We start from the raw sequence: 18,039 nt of genomic DNA on the forward strand, positions 1-18,039 counted from the left end.
GGCTCTCATTCGGAAGAAGTCTCATATTTCAACCGGCGTGATAAGGAGAACAACCAGAGTTATCACTGGGAGAAGTAATAATGCAAGTGTTAACAGGCACTCTCCCTTCGAAGAGGGTTTTTTTCACAGGGATCCATCCAGAGCTTGATGCTATTCAACATCATTATCAACTATCTCTAGGAAAATAATAATAATAATAGTAATTATTATTATTATTATTATAGATGACGTGTGGTTCGCAAAGCCGGCTGACGGCACGACGGCGGCTGGAGTGCTAAATAGCGATAAGGACGAGCATTGTGCGGAGAGATTGGGATCGTCTGCGAAACCAGGTTTATTGAGACGGCGACATGCTCCGAGGCAGCCTTTTGCTCGCTCGCTCGGAGGGGAACAAAGGAGGAGGGTCACGCGGGCAGGACACGGGAAGCAGCGGCTGCGATAAGGATGTGGGGTTCAAAGTTGCCGGCGCCCGAAGGTGAGTATGTTGCAATGAGGACAGCTACGGCTAGGGATATCCCCCCGTATCAAGCAGGAGCAAGGCGGCAATATGTGGGAAACAGAAGCCGAGACAGGCCGGACCCAGCCTTCGCGACCGCAGCCGTCGTCTGCCCCGAGTGCGAGGCACGTCCCGGCGTCCTTGCCTCTGAAGCACGACGCTCGGCTGGTCACGTCCGGCCCCGGGGAGAGGACAGGAAATGACAGATGCTCGTCGTGTCCCTCAGTGCAGGACTGGCTGCGGCTCGGAAACGACGGCAGGAGAGGGGCAGAGCTTCTGCATGCGGCGCCGCAGGGACGGCGACTGGGAGGTGGCTGCTGGCGCTCGCGTCCACACGCGGAGCAGGAAGTTCAGAGAAGAGTGGACTTCTCTGAGAGGTTGGGAAGCTCAACCAAAGCTCACGGGAGTAGGAGGGTTGCATTGGTAGGAGGGTTGCAATGGAGGGAAGCGATTGCTCCCCTCTATTCAGCACCAGGGAGGCCACATCTGGAGTCCTGTGTCCAGTTTTGGGCCCCCCACTGCATCCAACCTCCTGCTCAAAGCAGGACCAGCCCCAACTACACCATCCCAGCCAAGGCTTTGTCTACATGGGTCTTAACCTTCAAGGATGGAGACTGCGCCGCCTCTCTGGGTAACCTGTTCCAGTGCTTCACCACCCTCCTGGCCAGAAAGTTTTTCCTAATATCCAACCTCAACTCCCCTTGCTGCAGCCTGAGCCCATTGCTCCTCGTCCTGCCATCTGCCCCCACTGAGACCAGCCCAGCTCCAGCCTCTTTGCAGCCCCCCTGCAGGGAGGTGAAGGCTGCTGTTCAATCCCCCTCGGTCTTCTCTTCTGCAGACTCAATCAGCCCAGTTCCCCCAGCCTCTCCTCACCAGTCATGCCCCCCAGCCCCTAACCGATGGCCGCTGTGCTCACAATCCTGCGACCCGGAGGGGAGGTGATGCTGCTGCCGTCACCCACTGCTGCATAACAGCACTCGACCGAGAGGTGCCAGTGACTGCAGCTGCCTTGGCCTGAGAGAAATGCAACCTGCATCTTCCACCTCGAAGGACAGCACTTCCCGAAGACAGGGAAGACCAAGGCTGCTGTTACCAGGAGCAAAAGGCAGGCAGTGGATAGCCAGTGACTCCCTTTCGCAGGGCGTGGAGGATGCAGCTTGTGGTGTCTCGGGAAGGCAGCTGCCTGCCCGAGACATTGCAGAAAGGTTTCTGAGCCCCAGCCAGGGCTGTGCTCACTCCCCCACCTCGCTCATCCATGGGGGGCTCCCAAGTGACCAGAGCTCCAGGGGAAGGGACCAGGGGTGATGTTCTCGTTAGTCCTCCCAGCCAAGGGCCGAGGCAGGAGACAATGCCTCCTGCAAGTCAGCATGCAGCTCTGCAGACAAGGGCACGGCTTCTTGCCCCAGGGTGGTGTTTCAGGAAGGTCCATGGGGCAGAGTTGGGGCCCCCTTAATGCAGGGGGGAAGAACATCCATGTGCACATGTTTGCACACCTAATGGCTGGCTTTGTTGGGCAGGCGTAAAAGGAAAGCCTCTGGCGGAGATGGTGACGTTGGTGAGTGAGGGTGAGCTGCCACCACGACTACTGCTACACCCAAGCACGGAGGCCTGACACATGGCTGGGAAGAGCGAAGGAGGCTTGGAGCAGTGCTAAGCGCTGTCTGCCTGGGATCTTAGCTCTGGGCAGGACAGCAGAGCCGTGCCAAAGACATTTGAATGATGATGCACCATGATTCAGGATGCAAGGATAATTTAAGGACTAGATATCACCTAATTAGGAGAACAGGCTTGGCACATAATTAGCATTTGGATTGGTTAGGCAATGCATCATTAGGGAAGGTAACTAATTGCGTGTTCACTTCTGATTGGACTAGCGATTCATCTACGTCTGCACAAAGGATATACTCATTTAAGGAAGACTGGATGTGTATGCCTGGATGGTGGGCAGTGGAGCCGATCTGCTAATACTCACGTCGAACCGTGGTGCAGTAGGAGCCCCCTGGCAGCAACAGCACTAGTGAGGAGGGGGCTCAGCTAGGTGTAGAGGGGAGCGAGACAAAAGCCCATAGGTAAGTGAAGAGCACAGCAATGTGGATAAAGGCCTAGAAAGAGGAGGGAACACAGGGGGCATGTCTACACATGCATTTATGCCGGCTTAAATTTACTATGCAGTAAATTACTGCACAGTAAGCAGGAATAGGCTGGTGTCTACACATGCAGGCATTAAAGTGCATTAATGCTGCGTGTGAACTGACTTGGGACTGAAGTTAGTCCCAGTCAGTCCACACACACAGTGTTAGGCATCTACACTTGTGTTATGGTACAGTAACTAATCGGGCGTAAATTTGATACCTGTATGATGCAGATATCAAATATATGCTCACGTTGGCATAAATCACCATATTTACTGTGCAGTAGATGTGCACATCTAGACAGGCACCCATACTGCGCAGTAATTTTGTTTACTGCGCAGTAAATGCGCACGTGTAGATGCGCCCAGAGACTCCTAATGAGGTTGTACCAGGAAAATGAGCAGGGTGCTCTGCTAGCTACATTGGATGCCATTCCTCATTCAAGAAGTGAGGGGCACAAGAAGGAAGAAGACATCCTAGCACATGTGCTGGTACACATGCTCCACCCAAGGGGCTGTGGGATTGCTATCCACCACACGTGTCCATTCCATGGGGCTTACGCGTCTTCCATAGATTCATAGATCATTAGGGGCCAGAAGGGACCTTGGAAGATCATCGGGTCCAGCCCCCTGCACCAAGCAGGAAAGACAACTGGGGTCAAGTGACCCTAGTGAGGTGACCGTTCGGTCTCCTCTGGAAGATGTCCAGGGTAGGTGATTGCTGTGGCGGGCCAGTAGGGGGCGCTCCTGCATTGAGCCGCCCACCTCCCTGCGCCCGACCACCTGCCAGGCTCCGAATGCCTCCCTAGGGCGCATTATGTCTGGCCGACCCCCCTCCCGAAGCACACTTGCTAGCCTGGGGGTAACGTCACTGCCACCACCCCTAGAAGGGACTGTCTCGGCCCTGTGTCCTCGGGGAAACACAGGTCTAATAGTCCGACGGGTACTCGACCCGGTACAGGCACTTTGGGCACTTCCCCAAGTCAGGGGGCAAAAAGCAAAGTCTCCCTTAGTCTGCAGACCTAAGGGGCCTCTCAGGCATAATTTAGACCCACCCCTCAATAAGTCTCCCACACCGGTCACAAAGGAGGACTTTATTGATTACAGGGGTAGGGTGAAAATAGGGTACAAGATTGAGCAATATCCTAGAAATCCTAAAGAGCAAACAGTGTGGCTGTGGTAGCCTTTTGATCACGCATCTGTGTTACTGCCAGCTAGATATCTAATCCGATCGAGTAGCTTACTCACACGCATCTTCCAGAGTTCTCCAGTTTCCCCTCTGCAGGCGGGCAGTTCCTTGCTTATGAATTTTGGGGTGAGAGAGAGCTAGTTTCAGATGGTCAGGCTTCTCTGTGTCCCCCACATGGCTGCTGCTTCACCTCATGGCCCAAGAGCCAGCCTCCTGCCCATCCTAACTTGTATAGCCCCCGTGACCTCATTCACCTGGTCCAGTGGAGGTCAGCCCTGGTTGGCTATCAGCCAACCAATTTGAAATACATCAGCTGTTACTGGGCAGATCCCAGCCCACCAGGTAGATGCCCCTCACCCAGGTACCGGTCCCGTAGGCAGAGGGAGCAGGTTTCCCCCCCCTCAGGACTGCAGCCAGCTCAGGGTCCCTAAAGAGACCGGCTGAGGTGTGACTCCTCCGTGCTGGCCCCTCTAATCACGTTGTCACAGGGCAGAGAATTTGGGGAGAAACCAAGGTGGCTTTCTGCCACAATTGCACCACCTCTGCGGGGAGCTTATTCCAGTCTGGACACCCTGACAGCGAAGATGTTTCTAACGTTTTTCCTGAAGTTTTTCCTAAACAAAACACAGAGCAAGAGCTGGGCAATGCTTCAATGATGGTGCACACAGGTGCAAGAAAGGGTGCTGTTATCCCTGTTCCCAGCTTGCCATTGTTCAGCAACCAGGGGGCAATGCCTGAGGTGCCCCCACCGCATGCTTGGCACCCCTGTTTTCCATGGCTCAGCGTGTGGTCTCTGAGGGACGGGAGGAAGGAGAGGAGAGAGAGCAAAGAGGAGTCTATTATTCAGCCTCAGACTGGTAACAGGCCTGCAGGCTTCTTCCTGCCCTTAAAATACACATGGTGTTTGTGCCAAGGCAGGTACTCGGCAGTTGCTTTAAATAAAGCCACGGTGGCAACTGGGGCAGCCGTGCGGGCGGATGCAGGAGTCACTTCGCCCCCATCTCCCCTAAATGGGTCAGTTAACATAACCTTGTCTGCTGAGCCTGGTGCAGGAGGAGCCATGTGCCCCAGGTCCGTGCCCTGGCCCTGCAAAGAGCACCTAGCAGGGACTCAGACACCCCCCAGGCCTTGCTCTGCCCACAGCGTGCTCCATGCGGGGTGACGGCACCGACCCCGCAGGGTCCTGGCTGGAGGGGCTTGCCCCTTCGCTCAGGCTCAGACCGGTGCTGCATTGGGGGCAGGAAGGGATTTTTCCCCCGGTCAGACTGGTCCGGTCTGGGGGTTTTTGCCGTCCTCTGCAGTGGCGGACGTGACTTTCTACATGGGGTCTCCAGAGTATGTTAGCAACCTGTTACAGAAAGCCCAGAGGCACCGTGACTGGCCACTGGAATAGCAGCATGGTCTGTCCCCAAAGGACAAGCCTTGATGAACCCGGACTGAGAGACTTGGGGGCCGGGGTGGAGGCGGTTGGAAAGTCTCCAACGGGAGCTGCTAAAGCTATGAGGAATTTATACCTGAAGCAAAGGGAGAAAGCATGCAAGGAAGGGGCTCAGACCCACCTGGAGACACAGTGACGTCCAGAAAGACACGAGGAAGAAGCAGAGCCTATGTGGAACGGAGAAAAGGGGCCGGCCGGCAAAGCCAGCGCCTGGGTGTAGGGGGAGAGCAAGCACTGCCAGAAGTCACGCTGACCTCCATCTCGCAGAGGCAATTAAAACAAAGAGATGAAGAGCTTTTCATTGCAAATAAATATGAGACAGACCAGGGAAAGGAGATATGGGGCCTCTATGCAGGGAGGAAGAAGGGGAGATTAAAGATAATCCTGCCACGGCCCCAACCCTAGAGGAATGCCTCATTAGAGGGCTCGGTCCTGGGGCCGGCTTTGTTCAATATCTTCATCAAGGACCCGGAAGATGGGTTGCAGGTCACCCTCGGCAAGTCTGTAGATGACACCAGGCTGGGGGGAGCAGTAGATATGCTGGAGAGCAGCGCTAGGATACAGAGAGACCTCAACACATTGGAGGATCGGGCCAAAAGAAATCTCACCAGCTTCAACAAGGACCAGTGCGAAGCCCTGCACTGAGGAGGGAGCGATCCCATGCACCGGGGCAGGCTGGGGGTGACGGGCTGGGCAGCAGCACTGCAGAAAACGACCTGGGGGGACAGGGGGCAAGAAGATGGACAGGAGTCGGCAGTGCGCCCTTGGTGCCAAGGAGGCTACTGGCATCTTTGGGCCCGCGCTGTTCAATCTCTTTTTCAGCAATTTGGACGATGGGGTGAAAAGCAACCTGTTTAAATTCACTGATGATACCAACATTTGGGGTGAGGTGAGCACGCTAGTAGGGAGGGAAAGACTGCAGCAAGACCTGGGTAGGTTACAGGGGTGGGCTAGTGAAAACAGGATGTGTTTCAATACTGACAAGTGCAGGGTGCTGCACATGAGCAGTAGTAACCAGCAGCACACTTGTAAGATGGGAAACTCCCTTCTTCAGAGCATGGAGGCAGAAAGGGATCTGGGAGTCATTACTGACTCCGAGATGAACATGGGCTGACAACGCGAGGTCACGGTTGGCAGGGCTAACCGCACCTTGTCCTGCATCCACAGGTGCATCTCGAGCAGGGCCAGGGAGGTGATCCTCCCCCTCTGTGCGGCACTGGTCAGGCCGCAGCTGGAGTACTGCGTCCAGTTCTGGGCGCCACACTTCAAGAGGGACGTGGACGATATGGAAAGAGTCCAGCGGAGGCCACTCGTATGATCAGGGGTCAGCAGGGCAGGCCTTATGAGGAGAGGCGACGGGACCTGATCCTGTTCGGCCTTCACGAGAGAAGGCTGAGGGGGGACCTGGTGACTGTCTATAAACTCACTAGCAGGGACCAGCGGGGTTTGGGGGAGACACTGTTTCCCCGAGCACCCCCCAGCATAACAAGGAATAACGGCCACAGGTTGTTGGAGAGGAGGTTTAGATCAGACGTCCGCAAGAACGACTTCACGGTCAGGGCGGCTAGGAGCTGGAACCAGCTTCCAAGGGAAGTGGTGCTGGCTGCTGCCCTGGGGGGCTTTAAGAGGAGGCCTGATGCCTACCTGGCTGGGATCATTTGAGCCCAGTTTTTCTCCTGCCCAGGCGGGGGGTCGGACTTGCAGATCTACAAGGTCCCCCCCGACCCGACTTCTGTGATTCTGTGATCCTGGGTGCATTGGTAGAGGTGTTGAACTGACTGCCTGGAGGAGTTTTCCATCCACTGACTCCTCAGTGAAATAATATGAAATATGAACTTTCATTTCTATCCAGAAGAACCTTTACAGTCTTTTCTCCAATGCCCTATGAAGCGTGTTTGTGCCTGAAAGTTTGCGATTAAAGACACTTGTTTTTCAAAAATCTTGTTGGTCTAATAAAAGACGTCATCTCTGCTATGAGTCCTGATCGCCTTTCCCCTCTATTCAGCACTGGGAGGCCACATCTGGAGTCCTGTGTCCAGCTGTGGGCCCGCACTACAGACAGGATGTGGGCACGTTGGAGAGAGTCCAGCTGAGGGCAACGAAAATGGTTGGGGGCTGGGGGACGGGACTGGTGAGGAGAGGCTGGGGGAAATGGGCTGATTGAGTCTGCAGAAGAGAAGATCGAGGGGGATTGAACAGCAGCCTTCAACTCCCTGCCGGGGGGCTGCAAAGAGGCTGGAGCTGGGCTGTTCTCAGTGGGGGCAGATGGCAGGACAAGGAGCAATGGGCTCAAATTGCAGCAAGGAAAGTTGAGGTTAGATATTAGGGAAATCTTTCTCATGAGAAGGATGGTGAAGCACTGGAATGGGTTACCCAGAGAGGCGGTGCAATCTCCATCCTTGGAGGTTTTGAAGCCCCAGGTAGACAAAGCCTTGGCTGGGATGATGTAGCTGGGGCTGGTCCTGCTTGGAGCGGGGGCTGGACTGGATGTGACCCCTGAGCTCCCTTCCACCCTCCTTGTCTGTGATTCTGTGAATACTTCACCTCTCTTTTGAGGAGGATGGCGTTGACCATAGACAAGACTGTGAATAGGAATAAGGGGCCGGGAAAGGAAATGACCCCATGCAAGTCGGGGGGAGCTGCAAAATCTCCATCCCAGAATGCCGCGGCAAGGAGACTCGGCAGCTGGAGAGCAAGCATCTGTGATAAATCTATTACATCACGAGTGGCAGCTCATGAATGCAGAACGACAAATGAATTATCTATGTGTAAGCAGGGGGAACAGGGCTCGGGGCAGTGACAGGTCCATTAGCCTGGCCTCAGGAGGGTGCGGCAGGGAGCGGGGCGGGTTTTGAGGGAAGGAATAACGAGAGGCACAGAGAGAAATGGGACAGCAGATCCAGTGCAACAGGGGTTTACCAAGGCTCGGCATGTCAGACCGATGTGATAGCAGTCGTTGATAAGATCACTGATTCTCCAGACAAAGAAGTGCAGTAGATCTCATCTCTCTGGCCTTCAGCAAAGCATTTGGTTTAGTGCCAAGTGGGAAATGATTAGTGAAGCTGGAGAAGATGGGGGCACGGCATGGATACAGAACAAGAGATGGCGGGGGCATGCGACTTGTGAGGAGAGGCAGAGGAAATGGGCTGATTGAGTCTGCAGAAGAGAAGACCGAGGGGCATTGAACAGCAGCCGTCACCTCCCTGCCGGGGGGCTGCACAGAGGATGGAGCTGGGCTGGTCTCAGTGGGGGCAGACGGCAGGACAAGGAGCAATGGGCTCAAGCTGCAGCAAGGGAAGCTGAGGTTGGATATTCAGAAAAACCTTCTCTCTAGGAGGGTGGTGAAGCACTGGAGCAGGCTCCCCAGGGAGGTGGTGGACTCTCCATCTTTGGAGGTTTTTAAGACCTGGCTCAACAAAGCTTTGGCTGGGATGATGGAGTTGGGGCTGGTCCTGCTTGGAGCAGGGGGTGGACTAGACGTGACCTCCTGAGCTCCCTTCCACCCTCCTTGTCTGTGATTTTGTGACAGCAAGCTGCATGAAAAGGGGACACGTCAGGCTAGAGGGAGGTTAGCAGGGGAGCTCCTTACAGATGAGTTTTGGGACTAATCCTGTTTCATGGAGGATTTAAGCACAAAAAGGTGGAAGCACAATGATGAAATCTGGTGATGACACAAAATTGCCAGTACAGAGGACTGAGAAATCACGCAGGAAGAACTGGGTGGCCTGGAGGACGGGGGGACAGGAAAGGGGATGCAATGTGATAGCACGGATGCAAGGCCATGGCCATGGAGATGTGCAACAAAAAGGGAAGAAGTGCAGAATTCCCTTCCAGCAACCGGGAACAACTGGGGAAGGGAAGGGTTGGGTGGGTCGGGTTGTATCAGAGGGATGTTTCCAGCAGAGATAAGGACGTGTTAGTGCCACCAGAAAGAGTTTGGGGAAATGAAGGCTGAGAGAGGAGCCCTGCACAGGGCTGATCCTGCCTCGGGCAAGGGCCGGACTAGATGTGGAGATCTCTTCCAGCCCCACTTCTCTTTGCCTCTGTGACCTCCAATGTCCTGCTTTTTCCCCAGGGCAGATCCCTCCCTGGAAAAGCACCTGCATATCACGACTCCTCGACTCATTCAGTCTGAGGGCAAGACCCAGGCGGTGTGGATCATGCAGCTGCCGCACCCGCAGCTGCCCCATGCAAATGCTTCTCAATCGATGGAGGACTTGTAAGACTCACTGTAGCTTCCGGGGTGGAAAATAAAGGCCAGCCCCAGCAAATAAGCTGACCACAGTGATTAGTTCGGCCTGGTTTCGCTGCAGCCCCCAGGACTCAGCCTGGGTGATTAAAACCGGAGTGGGCAGACCCCCTTGGAGCCCAGTTGGCTAATGAGCAATGCTAGAAACACATCTGGGAGCATCTGGTTGGGGAGGAACGTGGACCATCGCTGGCTGCTCCTTGGGAAGTCAGTTTGCCCGGTGCCCTGCCGGGCCAGGACTCGGTCTCGGCTGGGATGCGGTCGGCATCACAAACACGGTGCATGAAAAGCAGCGCTCCCGTGAGACTCGGCAGCAGAACTGATTGCAAAAGATTAGCGCCGGGACTGGAGGTAGAGGGATAAAATAAAACCTCTCTTCCCCCGGTTGAGGAATGACGGGAGCTAATTGCTTATTGCTGGTTAGTAAGCAAAGAGATAGCGGCTGCTGCACGCGTCGATAAATTAACCCCGGCATGTGGCACCAGAAGCTCGTTCGCTTCTAGAGACGTTTATCTCTTTGTCTCCTCTCCGGGGTGAAAACATAATTATTGTTTAAACGTGAGTTAATTCCACAAGGTGGGGGAATCAATAAGGCAGAATTACTCCTTTCGAACCGAGAAATCTCAATCTGGGGCGGAGAGACGCGTGTGCAATGAGGGAAGGGTTGAATGACGGGGAGAGGGAGCCGGCCAAGGTCACCGGCATCCATAGATCTGCTTTTTTCTTTCTAAATTGAATTGGGCATTACATGTGCTCTGTCTCTGGGCTTTCCGTTGCCGCCTGTCACCCCCCTGTCTGAACCCAGACTGGCCGCAGCAAATATCACCGCTCCAGAGCTGCTTGGGGTCAGGACTTTTTGGGGGTAGGGACAGTTGCTACCGATGCTGGGACTGGGGTCCTGGTGTTGCTGCAGTTCAGGATTGGCCCATAAAGGATGCAGAGGCCCTGCCGTGGACTCGGCTTTTCTTTTTCCCATGAGGTTCCTAGGCAGGGACCCCACTCATAGCCAGCATCACTTGGCTGACATGGTCCAAGCAAGGCTGGAGCAGGGGTTGGCCGGGGTGCGACCCCCAGTGCAGGGGGAGATACAGCCCTCAGGAGGAAAGCCAAAGACAGAATCCCTGCTGAACAGCTATGACACCAGGCCAGGACTCAGGGTTAGTCCTGGCTCTGCCACTGAGCTGCTGTCTGGCCTCTGGCAAGTCACTTGACATCTCCGTGGATCCATTCTCCATCCTGCCCTTTGTCTGTCTTGCCCATTTAGATGGTGAGCTTTTCCGAGAAGGGGCTTGTCTTCCATCTCAGTGGATGCTTCTGTGGTAGTAGAAATTGCACCGTCCCCTGCATCCTCTGGCATGGCGCAAAGGCACCTTTCCCAAGTGGGGCAAGCGTCCAGAAGAGATGGCAATGCCCAGACCCCCTGATCACAATTCATTAGCCACCTTTCCCTCCAAAGACCTGCAAAGGAGATGGGGTAGGTGTCCGGCTGGCTTTGTTCTCACCTCCAGGATAGGCACCGCTTGGGCTGTGTAGCACCTGCCCCATAGGACTTTCTTCTAGCATCTCTGCCCCGTGCCCCAGCCAGGTCTGAAAGGAAAAGGAGTCAGACACGCTCAGTCCAGAGATGATGAAGATGGATGTAGGAAGCCTCAGAAGCTCTGACTACCGAGGTCACGAGCTACGTCTCTGGTGAGACGGGTCTAAGGCAGCCTGGGCACTATCAGACCCACGGTACAGCCGATCCAATATCATGCCTCAGGCAGTGGCCAGTATCAAGCCCTCCAGAAGAAAGGGCAGGAGACCCTGCGGTGGGTCCTTCTGGATCACCTCGCCACAGGGAACAATTTCTGCTTGGCCCTGGTAGTGAGAGGCCAGCTCACGTCTCGAAGCAGGACAGCTCATGGCCTGGCATGGAAACAAAGCTGGAGGGGCTGGAATGATGTCTAGCTGGGAGGAGGTATCAAGTGGAGCTCCCCAGGGTCCGTCCTGAGCCCAGTATTGTTCAATATCTTCATTAAAGATTTGGAAGATGGGACTGAGTGCATGCTCAGCAAATCTGGGGATGACTCCAAGCTGGGTGGAGTTGCAGACACTCTGGAGGGCAAGGCTAGGATCCAGATTGACCTGGAGAGACTGGAGCAATGGGCCAAGATCAATCAGATGAAGTTCAACAAGGATGAGTACCACGTCTTGCACTTGGCATGGACAAATGGCATGCACAAACACAGCCTGGGGCTTGACTGGCTGGGCTGCAGCACTGTAGAGAAGGGCCTGGGGGTGACAGCAGACCAAATATGAGCCAACAGTGTGCCCAGCTTCTTGCAAAAAACCCAAGAGCCTCCAGGGCTGTATGAGCAGGAGGTCACTTGCAAACCGAGGGCAGTAATTCTCCCTCTGTATCCAGCCCCGGAGAGGCCTCCCCGGGAGTCCTGTGTCCAGTGCTGGGCCCTGCCCTTCAAGAAGGAGGTTTGGAAAAAGTCCAGTGCCGAGCAACACAAATGAGTGGGGCCTCGAGAAGCAAAACTGATGAGGAAAGGCTGAAAGAGCTGGGGTGTTTAGTCAGGAGAAGAGAGGATCGAGGGGGGATTTGATCCCAGTCTTCAAAGCCCTGAAAGGCGATGACAGAGAGGATGGAGATGGGCTTTTCTCTGTGGCCGCAGGGGACAGGACTAGGAGCAACTCAAGATGCAGCGAGGGAAGTTTGATTGAAGATTAGGAGAAAGGTCTGCCTTCGGGGGTGGTCAAGCACTGGACCAGGCTACCCAGAGAAGTCGTGGTATCTCCATCTGCAGACATGTTCAAGAGCAGGTTGCCCAGATCCCTGATTTAGTCAGGGCTGAGTCTGCCTGGAGCCAGGGGCAGGACTAGATGGGACCTTGTGCAGTCAAGTGTGCAAGAGCCACCAATGCGTACCACCACCGCTCGGCCGAGTGACCCCCCTTCCCCTGGCGGGTGAAAGCTGGGACAAACAAGGCAGAAATAAACCCATTTTGTGACGCCGGTTGGTGGGGTGCAGGGAGCTCCCTTCCAGCTGGTTAAAGCCCGTCCCCTTTGTTCCCAGGGGAAGACCGACCGAGCAGCATCCCCTTCCTCCGGCCAGGCTCCCAAATCTGGTGCTTTTGCAACCTGAGGCACAGCCTGGAGGAACTTGCCCCACGGTCCCCCACCCTCCCCATGCCCGCATCTCGGCCCTCCTGTCCCAGCAGCCCTCCACCCACCCTGGGCTCTTCCCAGTGTCGTGACTGCATGGTCCACCCCCGGCGGCCGCAAAGCTGGCAGGGCGGCATCTGTACCACAGCCTGCCCTGGCCCAAGGGGAGCCTGGATACGTTCAGACTGGACCGACCCCTTCCCTGTCCCTGGAGGTTTCCAAGAGGAGGCTGGATAAACGCTGGGTAGGGGTAGTGTGGGCACAGCTGACTTTCCCCTCGAAGCTCCTTCCAGCCCAAGCACGCTGCGGCTTGGCCCCTGGAGCACGCTCTGCAACTTGGTCTTCCAGCCCCTGGACCAGGCTCTGCATTGCTCTGCTAGGCTGGACGCAGCGCTCGTCTGAGGCACCGTGCCCAGGTCTTATGCCACCCACAAGGCCCCGGTGCTGCCCCAGTGGGGTGTGGGCTCCCAGGGCTTGTATTCGGTGCATGAATCCAACCAAGTTCATGCACCTGCCTTAACCCCCCTCCCAGAGCCCAGAGCCGGCAGCCGCGGACCGGAGCAGCAGCCAGCGGCGGGTGGACTCGCGGCGCGGGGGGAACGGATTAGCCGAGCGATTGGATTAGCGGCACGGAGCAATGGGATAAGCGACTCGACTGGATTAGCCGTCCACGAGCCCTCGTGACGCCGGCTGTGCCTCCCTGCTGCGGCCCGCGCCAGCGTCAGCCCTGGGCTCGAGGGAGAGACGTGGCTGTGCGCACGGGGGCAGGTAATGATAAAGCTCAAGTCCTACAGAGCTAACGGAGAAACGGAGCCCCCCCAGGCTGATGGGCCGAGCCACACTGCCAGCCCCCTTGCAGCAGGAGAGGGATGGCGGGGGAGAGGGGGGTGAGTGTCACCTGCTCCTGTCCCCTGCACTGGGTTGCTCCTACTCCATCCTAGACCTGCGCTGACCAGCCTCTGCTCGGTACCCTCCGGGGAAGAGGATGCTCCACTGCTCCTACAACGAGGACCTACACCGGACCTAAAGCTGCTTTGCACCAGTACAAACCACTGTCTTACCCTCTGCAGCACGGGGAAACAAGGCAGGACACGACCGCAGCAGCCCTACTGAAATCCCTGTCTCCAGCACGCAGCTAGTCCAGGGGATCATCGTACCCAGGGTGCTGCAGCACGCTGGGATCCTCTTAAGGGTGCCAGGCAGTTTTAGCACCGTGTGAAAATGTCCACACATGAGTCACCAGATAAACCCAGAGATTCCCAGTACGAATCCAGGTACCCGACACATCCTGCCCCGTCAGGGGCTTGCTGAGTACTTTGCCATGGAAGAATTGCTCTGGGATTTGCCACGGGGGCGGCTGTCCCAGTTGTCCCCATCTCGCATGGCACATGCCGTACAACGCAAACAGCATGGCCAGCCTACATGCGTGTGCCAGCTGGGTCACAGGAAGTCACTGAGACCGGTGGCACGATGCTATACGACGCCATGCCCTCGGCCTCCAACATGGGCTTGAAGCAGGGAGCTTCACAACACTGACGGCTTGACCTAAGGGAGCAGCGCGGCTCGCTGACCGCAGCAGTAGGCTGTTATCTTCCCAGCAGCTGCTAGAAGACCATACAAAACAGTCCATCCGCATAAGACACAAACCTCTCTTAACAAAACTAGCCCATCCCCAGAAGCCGATGAGTGTGCAGTGAGATCAATTCAGCCCGATTCAAACTCCGGACAGAAGTAAGGACTGAAAAGGGTCCGGGGATACCTGAGGGCTCCAGATAAGGCCAGAACCACTTAGTCTCAACCTCCTCCATAGCCTCTGACCTCAGAAATGGCTGCCCACATCAATAATGGATGTCTTGGCTTCACCCCAGTTAAAAATAGACATCGCTTAAAATCTATTTAGGTCTAAAATATGCAGCCTCATCAGGAGGCTTCCTGCTTCTCTCAGCCCTACACACCTCCTGGATTAACACACGCGCCTCGGCCTTCAAGGACACCCATTCAACGGAGCACCAAAGACCATTTCAATGCGCGCCTTTATATTTATTGACCGAGGTCCGGATCCAGCTGCTCTCGCTCATGTGGATTAGCTCATTCCCATTTGAATAGCCCCCTGATATCAGTGGGGTGACTCACAGCAGAAGGTACGTGAGAGCAATCAGGTCCCTATTTATCTGCTTTCAATGTCAACGTTCGCAGACAGGAGCTGATAGCACCTCGTCTAATTAAGGTTGCCATTATAAGAACCTGTTTTCCCTCGCTTATAAACTGCTGCCTGACTTCAACCGTGCGGGCTGAAACGTCCCCTGCCAGGTGTCTGTCTCTACCTGAATGGATGTGGAACGTGTCAGCAGAAATGGTTCGGGTATTTTGGGGGGATACGTTGTTTTGCCCATGTCAAAGTTGGGTGCTGTGTTAAGAAACTCAAGTGCTTGGAAGATAGACTTACCTCGGACAGGGCCATGGATGGCTTGGGTACCAGGGGAGTGGTTTGTTGGGGGTGTCCAGGGGAAGCTGCCCAAATCTGGCCAAGTTCTAAGGTTTTGCAAAACCTCAGCGGTTGCATGCTCAGTAGAGGTTGGAGTATAAATTTTTCAGTGATTGCATCTGTCCTGGGCATGCTCCTTTTTACAGGGACCTGGCAAAACTCCTTGCAATTGCTGCTCCAGAGCCCATGAACAGAGAGCCTGTCTCATTTCTGCTCTCAGCAACCCCAAAGGATGCAGTGGAGGAAGAAGCAGCTTGACTTACACCAGGAGGAGAAGAGCTGGGCGTCAGGGGCACGGGAAGCAGGAAAGTGAGGAAAGAGCCTGGATGGAGGCGATGACTCCTGTGTGTGTTTGGAGGGATGGGAACCAAGACTTGATGGGGAATAAGGGGGAGCTGATACCGGCGGTGCAGGAAGACTGCGATAAGCAACGAAGGGAGGCTGAGAGCCTGAGAAGAGGAGTCAGAAGTAAAAGGGACCAGACCTGGGGGGATTGGGAGCCGATGGGTCTGCAACCCCCACTGCAGGGACAGGAAAGGACGCCACGCTCCTGACTCTCAGCATTGCTCAGCAGGGAGGAAGTGCATGTCTGTGTGGACAACAACCTACTACTGCTTTCCGTCACCCGGGTCAGGGGGACCCAGGGTGGTGCTGACACAATGCACCGCTTATACAAACCCAGGGAAACGTGCCCCACTCCTGACCCCTCCATAGCACTCAGCATCCTTGCTACCCTTCTCTGCACCATCTCCATTTCTTCAAGATCCTTTTGGAGGTGCGGGGACCAAAACTGGGCCATGTCTTCAAGGTGTGGATGCACCGTGGATTTAAAAAGGGGCATGATGTTTTAATTCATGTTAAAGCTACAGCAAGAACAGTTTGGGAGCAAGCTGTCCGGCCAAGCGAGTAGGATGATATTCCACCACCCATTTCAATGCATGTTCACACCCCGGAGGGATCTGGCTCCTTTGGGACCAAAGGGAGAGAACCTGAGGAGCGTGCGCACCTGGAGCTGCCCTATAGCTGGCCATTAGCAAGTGAAAAGCCTTCCCGAGCATCACCCCTTCCCATCCAATGCTATCATTATTAACCCAGTGCTACCTTGCGGGACCCTCGGCAGCTGCACGAGGTCCCGGGGCAGCGAGAGGCTGGCCAGGCTACAGGAGCCCCCCCAGAGAGGCCTGAGCAGCCTCCCTGCTGCAGAGTTCATCATCCACGTCCTTCGGCTTCATAAGTTATTAAAGCCGTGCATCCACTAATAGAGCTATAAAAAGGGAGGTCATTGCTGCCAAGTGCAGAATAACTTTTCCAACCCCTTTGCTGTCTTCCCTTGCTGTGGGGGGGCACTGGGCAGGGTCTGCCAGGGCAGCGGTGTGTGGAGGGCTCTGTACAGAAGAGACTGGGGGTCCGGGCACCCATGCAGAGCCCAGGAGGTTGAGGCCAGCACTGGCTCATCAGGGACTCCTGGATGGGGGAGGCTGGATGTACAACCCAGGGGCAGATTTCCAGACCCCTCTCCCCTTGCAAACATCCCGATGCGCCCCACAGTTCCTGGTAGCCCCCCCAAGGCTTGTAGGGGGTCCCTTTTGCTACTCTCTTAAACAGCCTCACATTGGAGGTGGCCTCAGCAGCATGGGAGCTTGCAGCAGTCCAGTGCCTTTCCCTGTCACCTGCAGCTCCTTTCTGTGCTGGGGGGTCACCGGTCCGAGGGGACACGGCTCCCAGCTGCACGGGCTGGAGATGTCCGAGCCGCAGAGACGCACCCTCATGCCCGGCCTGCCTGAGCACCCCGCACTGCCCCATGGCACAACCCAGCACGGTTCGGTGGATGCCCACAGAGATACCCTCTCCCGCCCCTTGCACAGACCGCCAGTTGCAGAAGCAGGACGGGCATTTGCTGAGGGGGGAGATGGACTCCCTCCCGGTGCGCAGGGACTATAAGAGGAGTCATATGCAAGAGGGCACAATCCCAAGCACTTCTCACCCACCCACGCCGCTGCAGGGGGGAAGGCTTCTGGCCCCTGGCCCCAGTGGTGCCCCAAGGCACAGGCCAGAGGAGGGGAAAGAAGGAAGGGATGTTACCCTGGGGTTTCTGCTCTCCATCGCTGCTGGCTCCTATAGTGAGGGCTCTGTAAGGGATAGGATGATGGAAAACAGCAGGGTGCACACGGGAGGGATAGCAATAGATAAACCACTCGCAGAGCCCCCATCCTGGGCCAAGGCGGGCTGAGGGGGCGGGTGCGGCAGACTCACCCTGTTGGCTGTGCCTCTGAGCATACACCACCACCACGGCGGCAAGCACCACGCAGCAGGCTGACGGGACAGGGTTGGCCATCTGCGGAAGCAAACACAAGGACAAGGGGGTTGGGTCAGTCAGGGGCGGCATGGAGCTGGCGATGAATGGGTGCAACCCCTGGCTGGGAGCTGGTTGGGAGGCCGCGCGGCTGCTCTGGGAGACTCTGGACATGCACAGAATCACAGACGTTGAGGGCTGGAGGGGAGCTCAGGAGGTCACTTCTAGTCCAACCCCTGCTCCAAGCAGGACCAGCCCCAACCACATCATCCCAGGCAAGGGTTTGTTAAGCCAGGTCTTAAAAACCTCCAAGGATGGAGACTCCCCTGCTTCTCTGGGTAACCTCTTCCAGTGCTTCACCACCCTCCTTGTGAGAAACATTTCCTTATTATCCAACCTCAACTTCCCTTGCTGCAGCTGGAGCCCATTGCTCCTTGTCCTGCCGTCTGCCCCCAGTGAGACCAGCCCAGCTCCAGCCTCTTTGCAGCCCCCGGCAGGGAGGTGAAGGCTGCTATCAAATCCCCCTCGGTGGTCTCTTCTGCAGACTCAATCAGCCCGTTTCCCTCAGCCTCTCCTCACCGGTCCTGTCCCCCAGCCCACAACCATTT

At 55.9% G+C, this 18,039-nt stretch overlaps 1 protein-coding gene across 6 annotated transcripts in view; it reads right to left on the minus strand.

Annotated features, from left to right (window-relative positions):
• The window catches only part of CNTFR (ciliary neurotrophic factor receptor), a 335,695-nt gene that overhangs the window by 131,142 nt on the left and 186,514 nt on the right, over window positions 1–18,039 (minus strand). For all 6 annotated transcript variants that reach the window (XM_090037554.1, XM_090037549.1, XM_090037553.1 and 3 more), the window contains one exon: window positions 17,392–17,473. In XM_090037554.1, the coding sequence (XP_089893680.1) occupies window positions 17,392–17,473 (82 nt within the window). The remainder of the gene's footprint in view (window positions 1–17,391; window positions 17,474–18,039) is intronic.

The sequence above is a fragment of the Crocodylus siamensis genome, chromosome 3 (genome assembly GCF_052110815.1).
Source record: "Crocodylus siamensis isolate JL-2025a chromosome 3, ASM5211081v1, whole genome shotgun sequence".
In the NCBI taxonomy this organism is placed as follows: domain Eukaryota; kingdom Metazoa; phylum Chordata; order Crocodylia; family Crocodylidae; genus Crocodylus; species Crocodylus siamensis.